The 22,577-nt window shown below is 44.0% G+C and overlaps 1 protein-coding gene across 2 annotated transcripts in view; it reads right to left on the reverse strand.

Moving 5' to 3' along the window:
* lama3 (laminin, alpha 3) overlaps nucleotides 1-22,577 on the reverse strand; it is a 321,185-nt gene that overhangs the window by 52,541 nt on the left and 246,067 nt on the right. For both annotated transcript variants that reach the window (XM_063060575.1, XM_063060566.1), the window contains exons 42-47: nucleotides 15,663-15,776; nucleotides 7,502-7,620; nucleotides 7,336-7,416; nucleotides 6,130-6,251; nucleotides 3,940-3,990; nucleotides 1,380-1,531 (exon numbers count right to left, since the gene is read on the reverse strand). In XM_063060575.1, coding sequence (XP_062916645.1) covers nucleotides 1,380-1,531; nucleotides 3,940-3,990; nucleotides 6,130-6,251; nucleotides 7,336-7,416; nucleotides 7,502-7,620; nucleotides 15,663-15,776 — 639 coding nt within the window. The remainder of the gene's footprint in view (nucleotides 1-1,379; nucleotides 1,532-3,939; nucleotides 3,991-6,129; nucleotides 6,252-7,335; nucleotides 7,417-7,501; nucleotides 7,621-15,662; nucleotides 15,777-22,577) is intronic.

Consider the following 22,577-nt stretch of genomic DNA (forward strand, 5'->3'; position numbering starts at 1 on the left):
TCACCCAGGTACATCAGTACAACTCCATTTGGGACTTAAGATGCTTTTCTTTGTCACACATTTTACTTTGAGGGAGTATAAATTATTCTTGGTCTTTGGATGGCTTTCAAATTTGTTGCACATCACTCAGACACATGCAAATGCACCTCACACACATACACCCACTGTCACACACACACACACACACACACATACACCCACTGTCACAGACACACACACCTCATCACACGCACACACACCCCCACTGTCACAGACTGTCATACACACACACACATACACCCACTGTCACAGACTGTCTCACACACACACACACCCAGTCACAGACTGTCTCACACACACACACCACTGTCACACACACACACACACAGTCACAGACACACACACCTCATCACACGCACACACACCCCCACTGTCACAGACTGTCATACACACACACACATACACCCACTGTCACAGACTGTCTCACACACACACACACCCAGTCACAGACTGTCTCACACACACACACACCTCACTCACACACACACCCACTGTCACACACACACACACACAGTCACAGACACACACACCTCATCACACGCACACACACCCCCACTGTCACAGACTGTCATACACACACACACATACACCCACTGTCACAGACTGTCACACACACACACCCCCACTGTTACAGACTGTCATACACACACACATACACCCACTGTCACACACACCCCCACTGTCACAGACTGTCACACACACACCCCCACTGTCACAGACTGTCACACACACACACCCACCTCACACACACACACACCCACTGTCACAGACTGTCACACACACAAATACACACACACATACACCCACTGTCACACACACACACCCACTGTCACACACACACATACACCCACTGTCACACGCACACACCCACTGTCACACACACACACACCCACCTCACACACATACCCACTGTCACAGACTGTCACACACTGTCTCACACACACACACACATAGATGCACTCTCATGCACAGACACACACACATATTCCCTTTTGTGCTCACACGCACATATACACTCTCACACACAGACACACACAGACACTCTCATGCACATTCTCTCTAACACATACTATCCATTCATACAAACACCTTCATAAAAATATACAAGAAAAAAAACTCCCTCTTTCTCTCCCAGACATACACACAACAATCACAAACTTTTTGTTATTAATTGAGAATATTTCAATATTATGATGGCATTTTCCTTAAATGAAGAAATGCACATTAGGTTTTACAATGATGGCAAAAATGTTGCTCTGTGTTGGGTCTCCAAGTAAAGTTTTGAGATGGATGTGAAAATAAGAGCATATATCATTCCAAATGTCACTTCTCGTGCATACCTTGCTTTGTTTTATGGCCTTATCCAAATTGTTCATACGAAGCTGAGTACTGACACTGACGTTTGCATTTTGAATCTGCAGCTTGATTTTTTGAATGTCAGAATCCATCTTGTTCAAGTCAAATAAGAGTGTTTCCACACAGCTGTCGCAAACTGGGAATGAAGAACAGGGATAGAAAAGGGACATTAGCAGAGACACTATATATATCCCTCAACTCTTACTGATTTTTAATCGATGCACCATACAAAGAATCATATCCATATGCATCACTGCTTGGTACAGCAACTGCCCTGCTCGTGTCCACATGAAACTGTGGAGAGCCGTGAACACAGCTCAGCACGTGCAAACCGATCTCCTCTCCATGAACTCTGTCTGCACTTCTCACTGCTTCAGTAAAGCAGTCAGCAGAGTCAAAGAGCCCTCCCACTCTATGCATTTTCTCGTCTCCATGAGGCAGAAGGTATAAAAGCCCGAGGGCGTGTACACCAGACTCGAGGACAGCTCCCATCCACTGTTACAAAATAACAACCCTCTAATATGATAAGTTGTACTTCTGAACTCACAATCCATCTCTTAGTGACCATGCACACACTTGTTTACCTGCACCACTGCTACATTTCATTTGGCACTGTTATTGGTTTATCTTGTTCTACCTCAATGCACTGTATAAAAACATGATCTGTATGAACAGTATGCAGGACAAGCTTTTCACTGTATTTCCTCCCTGTACATGTGACAAGGAGGAATTTCTTCAGCCAGAGGGAGGTGAATCCATGGAAGTCACTGCCACAGAAGGCTGTGGAGTCCAGGTCATTGGGTATATTTAAAGTGGAGGCTGATAGGTTCTTGATTAGTAAGGGTGTCATAGATTAAGAGGAAAAGGCAGGAGAACGGGGGTGAGAGGGTATATAAATCAGACGTGATTGAATAGTGGAGCAGACTCAATGGGCAGAATGGCCTCAATTTCCTCCTTTGGCTTATGGTCCTAATAGTAAACCAATTCGTTGAAGGGGAATGCTCTTGTGATGCAAAAGTATCCCCAACCACAAAATAATATTAACTTCTGAATTGTTAGCCTGCAGCTACCGCTGGCTGTATCAGCCAACTGTTGAGTACACAGATATTCTGACTCCAGGTTTTCTGCTGTTAGGGAAATATTTATCTTTAAATGTTGCTTATTGTGGGCCTTGGGATCTATGACAGTTATTGAGCCCTGAAATGCTGTCACAATAGAAGAAGTACTTATATTAAATTGTAACTGATCGATGAGATACTCGGCTGATGAAATATCATCACAGAGACATACAGCACAAAATAGACCCCCATGTCCATGTGGAGCTTTGTGTCAATTGACACTAATCTATTAGGAGTGTATCCTTCTAATATTTAGCCTATTCAATTATCTGTCTTAATGACCGTAAACATAGCAATTGTATTTGATTTCACCACTTTCTCTGGCAGCACTTTATCATCCATTCTCTGTATAAAAAATAGAGTTTACCCCTCACCTCCCCTTTAAGACTCCTTCCTCTCACCTTAAACCCATGCCTTTTGTTTTGATACTCCTACCACATGAAAAAGCTTCTGACTATCTACACAATGCCTCTCATCATCTTATATACTTCAACCAATGATATTAAGCCTGATTCTGATTGATTCTTCAACCTCCAGGGAAAAAAGGCCCAGCCTATCCAATCCCTCCCCATCACTAAAGTCCTCCAATCCAGGCAACATCCTTCTGCATCTTCTCCGTACTCTCTCCCGTACAACCACATCCTTCGTATGGTGTGGTGATTAGAATGCACACAATGCTCCAAGTGTGGCTAAACCCGTGTTTGGTAAAGCTACAATATAATGTCCTAACTCTTTCATTCTGAGCTTGGGACTTGGTCACAGTGATGAATGATGGGGAACAGGAAGAGGATTGGGAACAACTGATGGTCTGGGCAAATGCATCACGCTCAATGACAAAGTTATTCAATAAACCCTACTCCTCCTTCTATGTATCCTTTCAGTGTTTTATCAATTACTTATTAATGGTTCCCACTGAATCTACTTTGACCAATATTCAGTACATCCTGTAGAGTCAGACAGTCAAACAGCATAGAAACAGGCCCTTTAGTCCAACCGGTCCATGCCGACCAACATTCCCATCCACGCTAGTCCCATTTGCCTACATTTGACCCTCTTACCCTTTCTAGACATGTACTAAGTGCCTTTTAAATGTTAAGATACCTGCTTCAATATACTGACCATGCTCTGGGTGAAAAAGTGGCTCCTCAGATTCCTATTAAATCTCTTCCCCTTTTCCTTAAATCTGTACCCTCTATTTCTTGATTTCCCAAACCTGGGAAAAAAATTATGTGCATTGACCCTATCTATGCCCCTCATGATCTTATACATCTCTATAAGATCACCCTTCACTCTCCTATACTCACAAATCAGGGCGTAAAGGAAGACTTGGGGTAATGACTGGCATCTGGTGGCTCTAGCCCCTCTCAGCCTCCCCTCCCCAGAAATGCCAGAAGCCAGGACAGAGCTGATGAGATTAGTTACTCACTGTCACACTTTTCATCAGAACTGGTATCTTTCGGTTCCTCGTTTGTACAGTCTGTGAAGAGACAAAACACATTAATGAGTCGAGTTTGTCATGGACATTAAGAAGAAAACAATGATTGTAGGGATTCTAAGGAGAGAGACAAAAAAAGGAATATTTTAAGCAATGACCATGTTTACTTGTTCCTGTTTAATACAGTGGCACAATACTGAAACACAATTCAGAAAGAAAACAGCCCTTTGAGTTCATGCTGACCATCAGCCACCCATTCAAACAAATCCTATGTTAAGCTCAATTTGTTTTTATTCTTACCACGTCAATTCACCACCCCTCCTGCCAGATTCTACCATTCACCTACACATAGCGGACCCACGCGGCCACAGGGAGAATGTGGCAAACTCCACACAGACAGCACCAGAGGTCAGAATCAAACCTGGGTCTCTGCCAATGCAAGTACACTCACAAAGTTTAACAGACACAGACAAGTAGATGAACAGGAATGACTGAGAAGAATATCGGACAAACACGGGCAAATGGGGTAGTTAACTTGGCCAGCATTGATGAGCAACACACACAAAATGCTGGAGGAACTCAGCAAGCCAGGCAGCATCAATGGAAAAAAGTACAGTTGACGTTTCAGGCTGAGACCCTTCAGCACCGTTGATGGGCTGGGCAGTAGGGCCTGTATCCATGTAGTTTGACTCTATGACTAACTGTGCCACTATTCAATGCCTATTTTGGATTAGAGCTGTGCCAGAGTTGTCTGCTATCGTCCTTTGCAAACCATTAGGTGAAAGCATTTGGCCTGCAGCTCCATGCATCTGTGAGGTGGATCAGTGAGGGAACAGCTGGGACCTTACTGCCCAATCCATCTCCTTAACTAGCAGAGTTACGGACTGAGGAAGAAACAAAGGAATAAGGGTGGATGGGGGCTACAAATCTCAGGGCTCATGTCATAGATGAAAATTAATGTGCAATTTAACATATCAGTTTAATGTATGAAGAGTGTTTGATGGCTCTGGAGTTTAAAAGAATGATGGTGGGTCTCATTGAAACCTACCAAATATTGGAAGGCCGAGATAGAGTGTATGTGGAGAGGATGTTTCTAATAGAGGGAGAGTTTGGTATCAGAGGGCACAGCCTCAGAATAGAAGGACATTCAATAGAATTCATTGCCACAGATGGCTGTGGAGGACAAGTTATTGGGTATATTTAAAGCACAGATTGACAGGTTCTTGATTAGCAAGGGTGTCAAAGATTACAGGGAGAAGGCAGGAGAATGAGTTTGAGAGGGAAAATAAGTCATCCATAAACGCTATTACAGAGACAGCAACCCAAGTCCAGTTCTGCTGCTGTCAGTAAGGAGTTTATACATTTTCCCCAACCATGTGGGTTTCCTCTGGGTGTTCTGGTTTCCTCCAACATCATCTTTATTCACCATTTCCATTCACATTATTAGGAAATTGCTGTGGTGTGTTGGTGCTGCATGTAACAAAAGTGACAATATTCAACAATAAAGAATTATATAAAAATAAAGTTAGAAGTACTAATTTAGAATAAAATGTACATATATACCAGCATGCATTTACAACGTAAACAGCTTTATGAGAAGTGGTTTAAAGTGTTTACAGTGCAGTGAGGTAATAGATAGAGGTAGGAGGGGAAAGGTTGATGAGTTTAACTGCCTAGGGGAGGAAACTTTTAAGGAGGCGTGAAGTTTTTTTTAAACAGCTCTATTGTGCTTTCCCAACATGGGAATGCACATCCCATAGAGGGGTTAGTAGGTATCATTGGGCTGGAAAGGCCTGTTACTCTGCTGTATCTCTAAATTAATAAATAAAAAGATCCAAGGACGACGACAAGGTTAATTGGGAAGTCTTATATCATATTTCAGATTTCTCCCACAGGAAAGATGCGGTGAATTGGAAGATAAAAAGATGATACAAGCGAACCATTCAATAGTTTTATAGATTGAAGTTGTCCTTGAGCCCGGCGGTATGTGCCTTCAGGATTTTGTACCTTCAGCTCACAGGGAGGGGGGAGGAGGAGTGAGAATGTCCATTTGAGAGGCATGGGTTAATGCAGGAAAGTGGTGCTGAGATAGATCAGTCATGATCGTAATGTGTGACGGTACAGGCACGAGGGGCCAAATAGTCTCCTGCTCCTGTCTTTAGTGCTGTGTGCCGTGCTTACCTTTGCAATTGTTGCACTGTCCTGTCAGGGGGTCACAGCTGCTCGAGTCTGCATTGCTGCACTGACATTTCCGACATTTGCTACCAATCTCCAGTGGGTTCCCAAAGTAACCAGGAGCACACCTGTGGGTAACATTAACCATAAGCTCATGCAACCTGTCCGTCTTGGCACAAACTCCCTGTCTACCCTGGGCAGGTGGAGCAGTATTGGGGAGCTAACATCTCACATCAGTTCAGATTGTCAGAACAAAACAGGGGCAGGAGTGGACACACAGAGTAACCGCAGACAGTAAAAATCTGGAGCAACACTCACAAGAAATGATGGAGGAACTCAGCAAGACAGGTAGCATCTAAGAAGGGAAACACCACCCCCTCAGCTAATATGTTCCAGATGTCAACCACCCTCTGGGAGAAAAAGAAAGTCTTTTTCAAATCTCCTCTAAAGCTGTCGTCCTAAACCTGGTCCCTCTAGTCAAGTGCACCATCGAGATACATCTCAGCTTGGTACGGCAACTGCTCTGTCTGTGGCCACAAGAAACTGCACAGACTCGTGGACACGGCTCAGCACATCACTGAAACCAGCCAACCCTCCATGGACTCTGCTTACATTTCCTGCTGCCTGGGTAAAGCAGCCAGCGTAATCAAAGACCCACCCACCCTGATCATTCTCTCTTCTTCCCCTTCCCATCATGGTTCTACTCCGATGTTATACCATTGAGTTGTTTCCCAGTTGAATAGGGTGGACTCTTGACCTCACAGGTTACCTTGTTATGAACTTGCACATTATTTGTCTGCCTGATCTGCACTTTCTCTGTAATTGTAATACTTTATTCTGCATTCTATTAATGCATTCTTTGAATGAATTGATCTGCATGAACAGTATGCAAGACAAGTTTTTCCACTGTAACAGTAATGACTAATTTACCAAGTTTGCTAATATCCACTTTATCTGTACTCCCGATAGTTTCTCACACCACTTGGGTGCCCCTTCAACCTTCTCCGCTCCAAGGAAAGCAATCCCAGACTCTCCAAACCATACTCATAACTGAAGTTCTGCTCCAGGAACATCCTGGTGAACCTCCCATGTCAGGTGCAATCATGTCCTTCCCATGGTGCGGTGAGCAGATGTGCAGGCGGCGTTTCAGCTGCGGCCTAACAAGAGTCTTATAACTTTGACTGTCCTCTTATTCGAAGAGCAGAGACCAACCTCTCACATCTTGTCCCAGTGTAGCCCGTTCTACACGAACACTTCATGGCACCCGCGACCTCATCACAATGTGTGGCAAAGCTGTGGTGGAAAGTAAGTTATAGGTCACCAATAAAAGAGGATGATATTGAATTACTGTTTCAGTGTTCGGTTCTGTGGTCCTTACTTGTTGGAGGAATGTGTGTGTGGACAAGCACAGGGGCTGCAGCCACCCTGGGCAGCATTTCCATAGAAACCCACTTGACATCGTTCACAGTGATCCCCTTCAGTATTATGTTGACAGTCCTGTAACAGAAGGGAACAACAGTTTAGCTCAGGATAATGGCCACTGAACTCACTGAGTATAGCACGGGAACAGGCCCTTCTGAAGTGAACATACATAGAACATGCTGTAGACCAGAACAGTACAGTTCAGGCCCTTTGGCCCACAATGATGTGCCAACATCTTAACCTACTCCGAGATCAATCTAACACCCCACTCCCACATAGCTCTCCATATTTCTTTCATCCGTGCGCCTTATACCCTGTAACAATATCTTAAATGCCTCCAAAGTATCTGCTTCTAACACTTCCCCCGGCACCTGTCACTCTGTGTAAAAAAAACTACCGCCGACATCTGCCCCTGATACTTCCTCCAACCACCTTAAAATTATGAACACAGAATACGCTGCAGATGCTGGGGTCAAAGCAACACGCTGGAGGAACTCAGCAGGTGGGGCAGCATCCATGGAAAAGGCGGATTCCACGGATGCTGCCCAACCTGCTGAGTTCCTCCAGCGTGTTGTGCGTGTTACCTTAAAATTATGCCCTCTTATATTAGCTCTTGCCACCCTGGGAAAAAGGTGAAGGCTGTTCCCTCTACTTATGCTTCTTATCATCCTGTACACCTCTATCTGATGTAATTCTACATGATGTAAATCTCTTCAACCTGTATACGATGATCCCTCAATTCCTGGTATATTGATGTGTCTATCTGAATCCCCTTAAACATCACTATCGCCATTCTTCCTCCACCACCTGACAGTCCGTTCCAGGCACCCACCACTGTTGTCTTGCACATCTCCCTTAGTCACTCCTCCCAAGTACATGTATTCTAGTATTAGACATGTGCATCCCGGGGAAAAAAGATTCTGACTATCCTATCTACACTTCCCATAATTTTACAAACTTCTATCAGATCTCCTCTCCCCCTCCGTCACTCCAGAGAAAACAATCCAAGTTTGTCCAGCCTCTCTTTATAGCTCAAATCTCCATTTCAGACAGTGAACCTAATCTGCACCCTCTCCAAAGCCTCCACATCCTTCCTACATGGGACGGACACAATTGCATGGACTTTCCCACCTGTGGCCTTTCAAAGTTTTATACATCTTCAGCATGACTTCCTGACTAAAGGACTAAAAAGCTGAGAAATACTCAACAAATACTAGCAGCATCCGTGAAGAGTGGATCAGCTACCATAAACCAACCAACCTACATACACGAGAGGCTAAAGGTCAACAGAGTAGGAGGTGGTGTAGGATATGTGGCAATCAATAATGGACAGAGAGCAGAAGTGTTCACCAGCTTTGATCAGAATTAGCTGGACCACTCTGTAAGTATTTCAAAAGTCTTGGTTGAGAATCCGAGCAGCCAGAAAGCAGTCAGTCGTGAGGAGGTTACCATGGCCAGGAAGCCACACAGTGGCACAATGGGTAAAGCCATTGCCTCGACTCCAGAGAGAGGGGGCTCTCTATAAAAATTGGTGAAGGCTGACAGGGACATGCCAAATTTCTTTAGCTCCTCCGGAAGTAGAGGCACTGGTGAGCCTTCTTGGCCATGGTTCGGCCAGGACAGGCTACTGGTGATGTACACTCCTAGGAACTTCAAGCTCTCAGCCATTTTGACCTCAGCGTGATTGATGTAGACAGGATGAAACTGAAATGTGACATTGATGCTGCAGTTTTAAGTTCATTAGTCTATGCAGGACTATGGGAAAGAACTAGGAAGTGGGAATCAATGGGTAATTTGCTCAGCCTGAAGGGGAGGCTGAGTCTGATGCAACAGCACTAACAAGACTAAACATATACCAGAGAGACTGGGGCCCATCTCTTCTAACAGCTATCACTGACATGCAGGGCCAAATGGCCTTTGTGTGTGCTATAGGATTCTATTTGTTACTATTTGTCAAATGAGAGTATAGAGTCACACAGCCACAGAGTAATACAGCATGGATTCAGGCCATTTGGCCCAACCAATCCATGCTGACCAAGGTGCCTAACCAGCTAGTCCCAATGTCCTGCATTTGGCCCATATCCCTCTAAGGCCTGTCCCTCCAAGTGCTACTTAAATGATACTACTGTACTTGCCTCAACCATTTCGTCTGGCAGCTTGTTCCATGTATTCACCACCCTCTCCATGAAAAACTTGCCCCTCAGGTCCCTTTTAAAATCTTACCCCTCTCACCTTATATCTATGCCCCTAGACTTGGACTCCCCTACCCTCAGGAAAAGTCTGTTACTTTTTGCCTTCCATATTTTTAAACTCTGTACATTCTCATTCTCCTACGTTCCAAGGAATAATGACCTAGTCTGGCCAACTTCTCCATATAACTCGGGTCCTATGGTTCTGGCACATTCTCATAAATCTTTTCTACTAAGCACAAAAGCTGTGAAAAGTACATTAATTATCAGGAGAAATTCCAAATAAAAGCAGCATTAAAAAAATCTTAGTGCTCCAGGTCACAACTGCATGTCACCACTCATTCCTGGTCCAATCCCTGCTCTCAGGCTGTGTAGACATGTTTCACTTCGTTAGGAGGGAGTGGGATACAAGCAGGAGGATTACAAATTAAAATCTTTAAACTCTGCCCAAAGAAAAGATAAACAATTCTTTTTAATGTGATGCCCTCTCATTGTACTGAGCGCTGTAGCAGCTTTTAAAATGAAATTCAGATGTTTTCTCTCTGTCTTGGTGTTGCAGGATCTGATGTCACTGGCAAACCCAGCTTCTACCACCCATGGTGCCAAGTGGTATATGGGAGTGCCTGAGGGCATTTAAGAACTATAGCAGATGTTCACATTAATCTGTGTTATTCACACTATGAAGACTAATAACTGGACACTCCCATTTTATTCAACTGTAACATTTAAGAGTAATTTGGATGGGAGGGATTTGGAGGGATATGGTCCAGGTGCAGGGACTGCAAATGGGACTAAGCAGAAGGCCAGGTTAGCATGGACTGGTTGGGCTGAATGGCCTGTTTCTGTGATGCAGTGCTCTATGGCTCTTTTTCTGAAAGTGCAGGATTCACTGTAGAGTCCTGTAGTGTAGGGCTGTAACGTGACCAGACAGAAACTGATGAGCCGCTCCTCGAGCTTGCATTGGACTTGGTTGGAAGAAAGGAGGTGGTAAGGAAGAGGCCAGATAGGACAGCTGGGAAAGTAAAATTACTTCATGAAGGAATCCTGGAATCTGAGTTGAAGAGTAGATGCAGATTCAATTGTACCATTTAAGAGGGGTTTGAATAGGTACGTGGATGGAAGGGATATGGAGGGATATGGTCTGGGTGCAAATAGATGGGACTAAGCCAAAGATCAAGTCGACATGAATCTAGATGGGCTAAAGCATCTGTTTCTGTGCTGTTGTACACTCTGACTCTTTAGACTATATATTCTTTATCAAAGTTTACTTTCTTCATATAACTTTCTTTTAATAATGCTTTCCCTTAGCAAAGATGTCTAAAAATTAGTGGGCATCAGATTGTGGTAAAGGTTTAGAGGGGATTTAAGAAAGAACTCTTGTACCAGAGGGTCATTGTAATCAGGAATGCACTGTTTGATGGGGTGTTGGAGGCAGACTCATACAACACTGAAGGATCTAGCTGAGCCCTTGAATGATTAAGGCACAGGAGGCTATACACCAAGTGCTGGCGACTGGGATTAGTGTACACAGCTACTTGATGATCTGCATGGACACAGTGGGCCAAAGGGCCTGATTCTGTGCTGTGTGACTTCAGAGTACTTACTGTGAATGGTTCACACAATTAATTAATCTCCTTTGACAAACATTCAAATAAATTAATCTCCACAGTCTCACTTAAAGGCATTCAGATCAATTATATTGTAATATTTGTTCAACAGCCTGTACACACTTCATACTAATCTCTGTTAATTGCTGCCCAACCCTATGTGGTAAATCAATTGGAATCACTGTACAGAGAAGATTACAATACTCATTATTAAAGAATTACAGTCACATAGCATAGAAACAGGCTCTTCAGGCCATATTGAATATGCAAGTCATAACGTCTATCTAATCTAATCCTATTTGCCTGCACTGAGCCTGTATCTCTCTACTCCTTTCCTATCCAAGTATTTGTCCAAATGTCTGCTAAATGTTGTACCTGCCTCTGCCACTTTCTGGCAGTTTGCTGCACATGCCCATCTCCCTCTGGGTGAAAAACTTGTTATGGCAAATCAGATAAAATGCTCCTGAGGAAGGAGCTTTGAACAAAGGATCTGAATCAAAATTGGACAATAACTTTTTTCCTGTTCATCAGAAGAGGGAGTTTGCTGTCCTTTATGTGGTTGCAGACCCGTCAATGACGCGAGCTGCATTCTTGCCTGCTGGGCAGTTAAGGATGGGATGGACGATAAATGCTGGCATTGCCTGTGGAGCTGGTTACCACAGACGCAGAAATAAAATAAATCAAGATTTTATATAGATGTCCTGTGTAGTGGACTCACATCTGCAGTTTACTGCACAGAGATTCTGAGTACAAATCCAAGCAACACACACAAAATGCTGGAGGAACTCAGCAGGTCAGGCAACATCTATGGAAGGATGTACTGTAATGTGTTTCTAGATGTTACAGCTCCCTGACTAAGTACCACAAATTGTGTTCTTATAGAAATCGTCACAAAGGCATTGAGTTCACAGCATGGAAACGGGCTCTTCAGCTCGATTGATCCATGCTGACCAAGATCTCTATTTAATTTAGTCCTATTTGCCAGTGTTTGCCCCCTAACCTTCTTAACCTTTTTCTGTATCTATCCAACCGTCTTTAAGAATTGTCAATGTACCTGTCTCAAGCTCTGGCAGCTCCTCCAGAGAGATACCTCCTTTTGTGTATAACTTACCTTTCATTCATTTTCTTCCTGCCGAATACTGCTTACTTCATGCTCTGTGCCTGTGATGCTGTTGCAAATAAGTTTTTTTCATTGCACTTGTGCATGTGACAATAAACTGGATTTTCACTTTGACTCTTTGCTAGGATCATCAGCATCAGCTCCAAGCTCAATGCACCAAGACAGAAAAAAATAACTCCTGTCATTTGATCTCTGAAAAATGCGTCAGTGTTGATTGGATTTGAAAGGGCAGCACAGTAGTGTGGTGGCTAGCGTAACGCTATTACAGCACCGCCAGCCCGAGTTCAATTCCACCACTGTCTGCAATGAGTTTCTACATTCTCTTTGTGACCACATGGGTTTCCTCTGGGTGCTCCAGTTTCCTCCCAAATTCCAAAGATGCCCTGGTTAGTAAGTTAATCGGTTACATAGATGTAATTGGGCAGTCCGGGCTCGTTGGGCCAGGGGGGCCTGCTGTAGTTTAATAAAAGACAAACTAAGCTCAAATATTAGCGGTTCTATTGACTGAGAAGATGTGGGTTTAGGCTGAATTTCCAGGCTGAGTATTCTGTAATTTTTAGGCAGTTGGTAGTTGTTAGCAGGTAGTGAGCTCAAGGAATTTACAAACTGGCGGAGATGTGTAAGGTTCTGAAACAGACTTTCCACGAGTCACAGGCCTCCTGTCAGAGAGGCAACCATCTACTACCTCTCTCTCTGGCTTCTTCTGTGAAGCCATTGTTTAATACAATTACTACCTCATCTTGAATGCTAAGCGATTGAACTTTCTTGATCAACCTCCCATTAGGGACACCATCAAAGACCTTGCTAAAGTGGAGGTAGAAATCATCCATTGCCTTGCCTTCCTCAAGATTCCTGGTAACTTCCTCAAAAAACACTAGGAATGTTAGATATGATCTACCACAAACAAAGCCACACTGATTATCCCTAATCAGTCCATGTCTATCGTTTTCCCTTGCTGTTCTGATGTGAGAAATTATCTATACGGATGGCAATCTCACAAAGTAACTTTCTTTACTGTGTCTTGGTAAAAAAAAACAAACTGGAACTTTTGACGGGTTTAGAGAGAAGCAATTGGAAGGAATATTTCCCTCACCAGAAGGATTAAAAACCATGAACATGGAGCTGTTAGAGGATCACAGCGGAGATAAGGGGATGCTGTACCTGGACCTCCATGTCTGATAGAGTGGGAAAGGCAGAAACCCCTCACATTTCCACACATCTGGGGTGCGGATGAAGAACTGTGAGCCGCGGGGTCAGAGACCCACTGTTGGAGGATGGGGTTATACTGGGGAGCTTTTGTTCCACCAACACAGACACAATGCGTCGAGCGGCATTTTTCCATTTCATAAATATTCCATGATTTTTTAACTCCTTAAGTCGCAAACTGGGAAATCAGAATAAAGTCCTTTAGGGCGGGTATGTAGAACTTGTTCCCATAGGGAGCAGTGAAGGTCAGAGTGTTATAGAGAGATACAGCATGGAAAACAGACCCTTCGGCCCATTGAGTCCATGATGGCCATCAACAATCCATGTATGCTAATGCTACAACCTGGGGGATATCAATATCTCCAAGGATCCATCCTAGGCCCAACAGATTGTTGCAATCTCACAAAGCAGGCACATTAGCAGCTCCTTTTCATTAGGATTTTGAGGAGATTTGGTATGTCACCAACGAATCTTACAAGTTTCTCCAGATTTGTGGTGGAGAGCTTTGTGATAAGATTGCATCACAACCTGGTATGGAGCCTCCAATCCACTGAACAGCAAGAGGCTGCAGAGGGTTGTAGACCCAGCTAGCTTAATCACGGGCACAACCCTCCCCACCACTGAGGGCATCTTCAGGACAGAGTGCCTCTTGAAGGCAGCATACATCACTAAGGACCCTTATCATCTGGGGCATGCCCTCTTCTCATCATATACTTTATTGTCACCAAACAATTCATACTAGAGCGTACAATCATCACAGCGATATTTGAATCTGCGCTTCGCGCTCAGGGAGGACATGCAGGAGCATGAAGACCCATCCTCAATGATTCAGGAAGAGTTTTTTCCATTATGAACCCATGTACACCATTTCATTATTCATTTTATTTTTGCCCTATTTATTTTGTAATTTTATGTCTTGCACTGTACTGCTGCCACTAAACAACAAATTTGACATCATATCAGACAGTGATAAGAAACCCGATTCTGATCCTATTCCATTCTCCCATCAACTTCCCTCAGACTCTACCACTCACCCACACACTAGGAGAAGTTAACATTATACAATTAACCTCCCACCTGGCACACCTCTGAGACGTGGGAGGAAACCCACACAGTGACAGGAAGAACTTGCAAACTCCACATGGACAGCATTGGAGGTCAGGATCGAACCCAGGTCTCCTTTGCTTTGAGGCAGTGACTCTAACCAGCTGTACCATTCTGGTGAGAGACAGGTTTGAGGGGAAGGTGAATAAAGAGTGACGATGGATGTGGTGATGGAGAAGAATGGGTAAAGGCCAGTGTGGAGCTAAAATAGCAGACAGGCTCTGTCAGGTTGTACAACCTGCTGTTAGTAAATAGAACACAGAACTGGAACGGGTTCTTTGACCCATGACATTGTGTCAAAGTAATTAATATAATTACACTAATCCCTTCTGCTCGCACCTTGTCCATATCCCACAATGCCATGAACATCCATGTGCCTTTCTAAAACACTGTCATATCTGCCTCACCAGCATCCCAGGTAGTGCATTCCAGACACCCACAGCTGTGTGTAAAAACATGACCCACATCTTCTTTGAGGTTTCCCCCGCCCCATCTTAAATGCATGCCCTCCAATATTAGACATTTCAACCCTGGTAAAACGATACTGGCTGACTATCTATGCTTTTAATCTCTCAAACTTTTATCAGGTCTCTCCTCAGCCTCTGATGCTCCAGAGAAAACAACCCAAGTTTGTCCAGCCTCTCCTTATAGCACAGGCCCCCGCTAATTCGGGCAGCATTCTGGTGAGCCTCTTCTGCGTCCTCTCTGAAGCCCCCACACCCTTCCTGTAACGGGGTGACCAGAAGTGAATGCAATACTCCAGAAGAAGCTTAACCAGGCTTTTATAAAGCTGCAGTATAATTCCTGACTCATGAACTCAATCCCTCAACTGATAGACAGAATGATAATCTTGTGAACAATGAAATCAAATTTTTATCTCCAGTTACTTACAATGCATCTTCCAGTTCTATCTTCACATCGGTTTGAATGCCCATGACAGCTACAACGTACACAACGACCCAGGAAATAACCTTTATATTCTCTGTAGTATCCAAGGCCACACCTCTGTAAACAGTGAAGAAGGTCAGAAGATTAACACACTGAACAGGAGGAGAGGGAGCAATGGGGAGACACACAAACCACCAATAGCAGCGGCTGACTGTGAATAAATCAGTAACAGAGCAAATCCAAACACTTCAGTATATTTCATGTGTGACAGAATTACAAAGTTGTTAAAGTTAAACAGCATGGAGACTGGCCTTCAGCCCAAATTTGGACAGTCCACGCAGACCCAAATTGTCTATTTGAGCTAGTCCCACTTCCATGTTTGGCCATATTCCCTCTGAATCTATCCTATCCATTTACCTGTCTGCATGTTTTTTCAATATTATAATGGCCCCTGCCTCTACCATTTCCTCTGGCAGCTCGTTCCTTGCACCCACCACCCTCAGTGTGAAAAAGTTACCCCTCTGGTTACTTTAAATCTTTCTCCTCTCACTTTTAAACCTGTGCCCCTACCCTGGGAAAAAGACTCTGACCATCTGCTGTATCTATGCCTCATAATGTTATAAACCTTTATCAGGTGTCCCCTCAGCCTCCTTCACCACAGTCCCAGCCTTTCCTGTCTCTCCTCACAACTTATGCCCTCCAGTCCTGGAAACACTTCTGAAAATCTTTTCTTCAGCCTTTCCAGCTTAGTGAGACCTTTCCAACATTCAGGTGGGGTGGGCGGGCTCCATTGGGGAGGGTCAACCATGGATATTGCATCCTAGCTGACGATGTCGAAGTTGATACACAAGCCAAGGCAGTAAGATATGGAGAGGAAGCTGTTGTCCATGCAGCAGGTTCCTTCTCTCCATGCAGCCAATGAATCCAAAGGAACAGCAGAGACCAATACAGTTTGGCACCAGTGGTGTCACAGGAATTCCGCTGAACTCAACATAACACTGTCTTAAGGACTCCAGCTCCAGATATTTCCTTGGGGGTTGTGTGTTGTGGGGGGTTGTTACTCCCAAAGTCTTCCTCATGTGTGGGTACAGCTGAAAGGCAGCAGAGGTTTGAAATCAGAGCTTTCCTTCTAGATGAGATGCCAGTCACGGCTGACAAGCCCCATCTGCCCGAAGCGACTTGTTTTAAAGGTGTCAGGAACCTGCCTTTGCCCCTTCTCCTGTCAGCAGAAATGATTCTGCCAGGCTTAAGCCATACATGAAGTCCAGGAGTTGGGCTTGGTTGTCAGAGGCTATTTGAGATGTATGCCTATGGGAACTGGGAGCATTTGATAGACAGTGGAAGCTTAACCTCACTACTCCACCTCCTACTCCCTCCTCCGGCTATGACAGCCTTAGGGAACCACTCAGGTGAAGAGTTGTGGAAACTTAGAGATATGGCATGGTAACCGTCCCTTTGGGCCTAATGACCCCATGCTGACCAATTACACCCATGTGACCAATTCACCTACTAAAGCGCATGTCTCTGTAAAGTGAGAGAAAGCCAGAGCATATGGGGGGAAACCCACACGGTCACAGGGAGAACATATAAGTTCCTTACAGAGAGTGGCGGAATTGAATCCTTGTTGCTGGCACTGTAATAGAATCGTGCTAACTGGGACACAACCATGCCACCTCAGAAAATGTTTTAAGCAAAGACCTTTCTTTGGATTTATACTGATGGAGGGTCTCAGACTTGAAGTGTTAACTGTGCCGCTCTCCCCATAGATGCTGCCTGATCAGCTGAGTGTCTCAGCATTCTCTGCTTTTATCTCAGATACTCAGCAACTGCAGGAGTTTGTTTCCGGGTACAAGTCACAGTATGTAAACACTAAGTGAGATGTGAACACAGTCTGGTCTCTGCTCCAGCGCAGAGATACATAAGATAGCAGTACAAAGCTTTAGAAGTGACTGCAAAGGTTATATCCATTGGGAAAGTCTGACTATCTTGGGACTATTTCACTAGAAATAGAAGAGCGAAGATGAGAGGTAACCTCATCGGCTTAACTGAAGGGATTCAGTGTGGACCAGATCAGGTCCACGAGGTCATAGTTACCAAATAATTTCTAACAAATCTCAACTGGGAATTTAGGAGTGACCTCTTCACACAGGAAGCAGCAAGAACGTGGAGCTCACTCGCACAGGGAGAGGTGGGAACATGAAGCCGATTCCCACAGGAAGAGGCAGGAATGCGGAGCTTAGCTGGAAGTTGCAGTGAGATGATTCAAGGTTAGGAACACTACCATATTAACACTGTTCCTCGTTCTTTTAAGTTGTAGAAGATCAAATGCAAAAAAAAAGCTTAGATCACAAGGGGCCTAATCATCTGTTGTACTGTTCTATATTCTATACACAGGCATCCAGTGAAACTTCTCTGCAAGAGACCAAGAGACTGGGGAATTTGTCAGTGATCAAGGCAGGAACTTTGTTGATGTGCAAAATCTGATAGGAGGGAAGGAGGGTTGGAGAAGTGATGGGTACAGCTACAGGGTAAACAAGCCTGATTACAATTATGGAAGTTAAACTTCAGCATGTAGCCTCTGAACAAATCAGTCTCTCATACATGGACAGCCTACATTTCTCACTGCCTCTATAAAGCAGCCAATATAATCAAAACCCCACTCCACCCCAGATATTCTCTCTTGGGCCTTTCCCATTGGGCCAAAGATACAAAAGCCTGAAGCACATACCACCAGGCTCAAGGACAGCTTCTACCCTGCTGTTTTAATACTATTGAATGATCCCTCCAGTATAATAAGATGGAATCTTGAAATTACAATTACCTCATTATGGCCCTTGTACTTTATTGTCTGCCTGCACTGCACTTTCTGTGTAAGTGTGACATTTTATTCTGCCTTCTGTTGTTTTCCCCTGTACTACCTCAAAGCACTGATGTGATGAAGTGATCCGTGTGGACAGCATACAAAACAAAGTCTTTCACTGTACCTCAGCACATGTGACAATAATAAACCAATTTACTAATTTATTGTAGCTTCTTGAGAAATCTAAATCACATGGTCTAACAGCACAAAAGGTCACCTGCCCTTAAGCATAACACAACTCATTTGCCTTTCTCTCACAGCCCGGCCACTATCCCTTCTCAAATTTAAACAGTGTGTTGCAGACCACTGCAACTCTCTGCCAAATAAACCTCCATCATCCAAAAACAAACTGTAATATTTCACCCCTCCCTCCCTACCATTCAATACTCCAGAGAAAACACCAACACAGTTTCAAGAGCACAATACTTAAAGAAATACCGATGAAGCAATTTAAACCCTCATTCAGATCGCATTGAACATCTTGGGGATATGCTTTCACTTTTTTCTAGTTTATTTGCGAACAGCTTCTACATCGGAGGCTGAAGGCTCCTTTAAGCTATAAAACTGCTCAACTTCACACTTAATGTTTAACGAGGTCAGGTCAGAATGTTACCTGTCTGCAATGGATTCTGCTTCTGGTGTTATTCAGGATTAAATTCCCTCGCGTCTGTGGTCTATTCTTTGGTGTTTCCATTGCCCTCATGCCTCCGAAACATGGGCCAACAATCGACAGCAAGACAGCCAAGACCCCGAGCCATTTCGTCCACACCTCACACGCAAGCATCCTGCAGCACCCGAGTCTGGCAGACGAATACTTTAAATTGGGGAGCTCACTGCCGAACGATTCTTTTATAGCTGATCCGTGAAGTCAGGCTGATTCAACCTCAGGTGTCTTAACTCCACCTTCAAACGCAGCCTCTCTGACTCAGGTTTGTAGCAGCTATAACCGCTGATCCAGCCCTGACAAATCAGTCGACGCATTCAGGGTCTAGTTGATACTAGTTAGAAGGTGTGGCAGTCACACACCTTTCCCACGTCTGGACTTGGACATGTCTAGACAATCGCTCAGTCACTTCCTATTATATCGGAGAGCTGAAACACTTACTTTGCCCTTGGAACATTTATTCTCCCCAGCACAGTTATCAACATAGCAACACAAACAATGAAAGATACAAACCCAGCCACAAGCACTCACTCCCAAATGTTATCAACATGAATGAAAGTTTCAGAAAAATAGCCAAACAAACCCCACACTTGTTAATACGAGCCTCTTAGGTTCTCTTTTTGTAGTGAGTTTAGAGTTTTGGTCACCCTATTAGAGGTAAGATGTTATTAAATTAGAAAGAGTGCAGACAAGTTTGATGAGGAGGTTGCCTGGACCTGGGGGTCTGATGTTCAAGGAGAGGTTGTATAGACTAGGACTTTATTTCCTGGAACGTAAATAAAGTTATGGGGTGACTTGCCAGAGATCATGAAGGGCAGAGACAGGGTGAAAGCATTTTGTCTTTTTCCCTGGGAGGGAGAGCTGAAAACAACAGTATAAGAGCAAAATCAGAGTTCAGAGATTTAAAAGGGATATCAGGGACAGCTTCTTCAAGCTAAAGGTGCTGCATATTTGGAATGAGCTGCCAGAAATAGTGATTGAGGCAGACACATGAGCAATGTTTAAAAACTGTCGAGATCGATACATAGATAAGAGAGGTTTAGAGGGCAACAGGCCAATTACAAACAGATGGGAATGCTCGCTGGGCAACATAGTTGGCAAGGGCAAACTGGGCTGAATGACTTTATGATTTGTCTTGCTATGCTTTTCCCAACTTTCCTTTCCTTTCCTTGGGAGGACAAGACCATTCAGCCCTTCATGTTGGTTCTGTAATTCTACTGGATCCCAGCTAACTTGTGCCCACCTTGTCCCCATCTCTCACCCAATCTCACTGGTCAAGTACTGGATGGGTCTCTTCTCTTGATGAAAGAGGACCCTGACCTGACAAAGGTTATAGAGTCAGAGAGTCATTTAGCATGGAAACATGCCATTCGGCCCATCAGATCCATGCCAACCAAGGCACCACATTCAAGCTAGTCCCATTCTCCAGCATATGACCCATATTCCTCTAAACCTTTCCTCTCCATTTGCCTGTCCAACCTGTCAAGCAGTTAGAGGTTGTGGTGTTCATTGGAACCAAAGATATGGGTAGAAAGGAAGAAGCGTTCTTGCGCAGTGAGTGTAGGGATTTAGGGAAGAGGTTGAAGAGCAGAACCTCCAAGGTAGTAATCTCTGGATTACTCTGCACCCCACATGCTAGTCAGGGCAGGAACAGAACAATAATACAGATGAACAAGTGGCACAGGGAGCAGGGTTTCAGATTTCTAGATTATTGGACTTCTTTCTGTGAAAGGCATGACTTGTACGAGAAGGTTGGGTTAAACCCGAACCGCAGAGGGACCAATAACATTGCAGGCAGGTTTGAAAGAGCTGTTGGGAAGGATTTAAACTAAGTTGGTAGGGGGATGGGAACCAGAGTGATGAGGCTGAGGATGGGGCAGTTGGTATAAAAGTCGATGTAGTGTGCAGTGAGACAGGCAGATTACAGGGCAAAATTGCAGTCAGTGGGATGAGGTGAAGTGTAACACGGGGGCAAAATCTAGAAGGTTAATGAATACAGGACTGAAAGTATTATATCTGAATGCACGCAGTATATGGAATAAGGAAGGTGATCATGTAATGAAGTTAGAGATTGCCAAGTACGATGTGAGCATCACTGAGACGTGGCTGAAAAAAGATAATGGTCAAGAGCTAAACATCCAAGAAACGAGCTTGTATAGAAAGGACAGGCAGTTAATCAGAGGGGGTTGTTAAAAAATGCAATCAAATCCTAAGGAAGAGGTGACATAGGATTAGAAGATGTAGAATCATTGTGGGTAGAGTTAAGAAACTGCAAGGATAAAAAGACTCTGATGGAAGTTATATACAGGCCGCAGAACAGCAATGGCTGGAGATTGGAGGGGGTGGAAAATTCAGAAGGCACAGGAAAGATATATCCCAAAGATGAAAAGTATTCTAAAAGGAGGATGAGGCAACCATAGTTGTCAGGCGAAGTCAAAGACAACATAAAAGCAAAAGAGGTCATATGATAGAGCAAAAATTAGTGGGAAGAGGATACCAGAAGTTTTTTTTCCAGATATATAAAGTGTAAAAGAGAAGCAAGAATGGATATTGGACCACTGGAAAATTGTGCCAGAAGGGTAGCAATGGGGGGGAAAAAGGAAACGGCAGATGAACTTAATGCGTATTTTGCATCAGTCTTCAGCGTGGAAGACATGAGCAGTATGCTAGAAATTCGAGAGTGTCAGAGGGTAGAAATGAGTGCATTTGCTATTACTAAAGAGAAAGTTCTTAGGAAGCTGAAAGGTCTGAAGGTAGGTAGTTCACCTGGACCAAATGGACTACACCCCAGGGTTCTGAAAGAGGTAGCTGAAGAGATTGTGGAGGTACTAGTAATGATTTTTCAAGAATCACCAGATTCTGGAATGGTACTGGAAGACTGGAAAGTTGCAAATGTCACTTCTTTAAGAAGGGAGGGAGGCAGAAGAAAGAAAACTATTGGCCAGTTCACCTGGCTTTGGTGGTTGGAGTCCAGTTTTAAAGTTGAAGTTTTGGTGTATTTGGAGGCACATGATAATGTAGTCCAAAGTTGGCATAGTTTCCTTAAGGGAAAGTCTTGCCTGACAAATCTGTTTGCATTCTTTGAAGATATAATAGGCAGTATAGACAAAGGAAAGTCAGCGGATGTTGCTTACTTGGATTTTTCGCAGGCTTTTGATAAGGTGCTGCACATGAGGCTGCTTAACAAGCTGGGAAACCATGGTACTATGGGCATGGATAGAAGATTAGCTGATTGACAGGAAGCAAAGAGTGGGAATAAAGGAGTCCTATTCTGGAGTCAAGTGGTGTTCCGCAAGGGTTGATTTCGGGATCGCTTCTTTTCACGTTATATGTCAATGATTTGGATGATGTAATTGATGGATTTGTGGCCAAGTTTGTGGATGATACAAAGATA

This window comes from Mobula hypostoma, chromosome 1 (genome assembly GCF_963921235.1).
Source record: "Mobula hypostoma chromosome 1, sMobHyp1.1, whole genome shotgun sequence".
NCBI lineage: Eukaryota > Metazoa > Chordata > Chondrichthyes > Myliobatiformes > Myliobatidae > Mobula > Mobula hypostoma.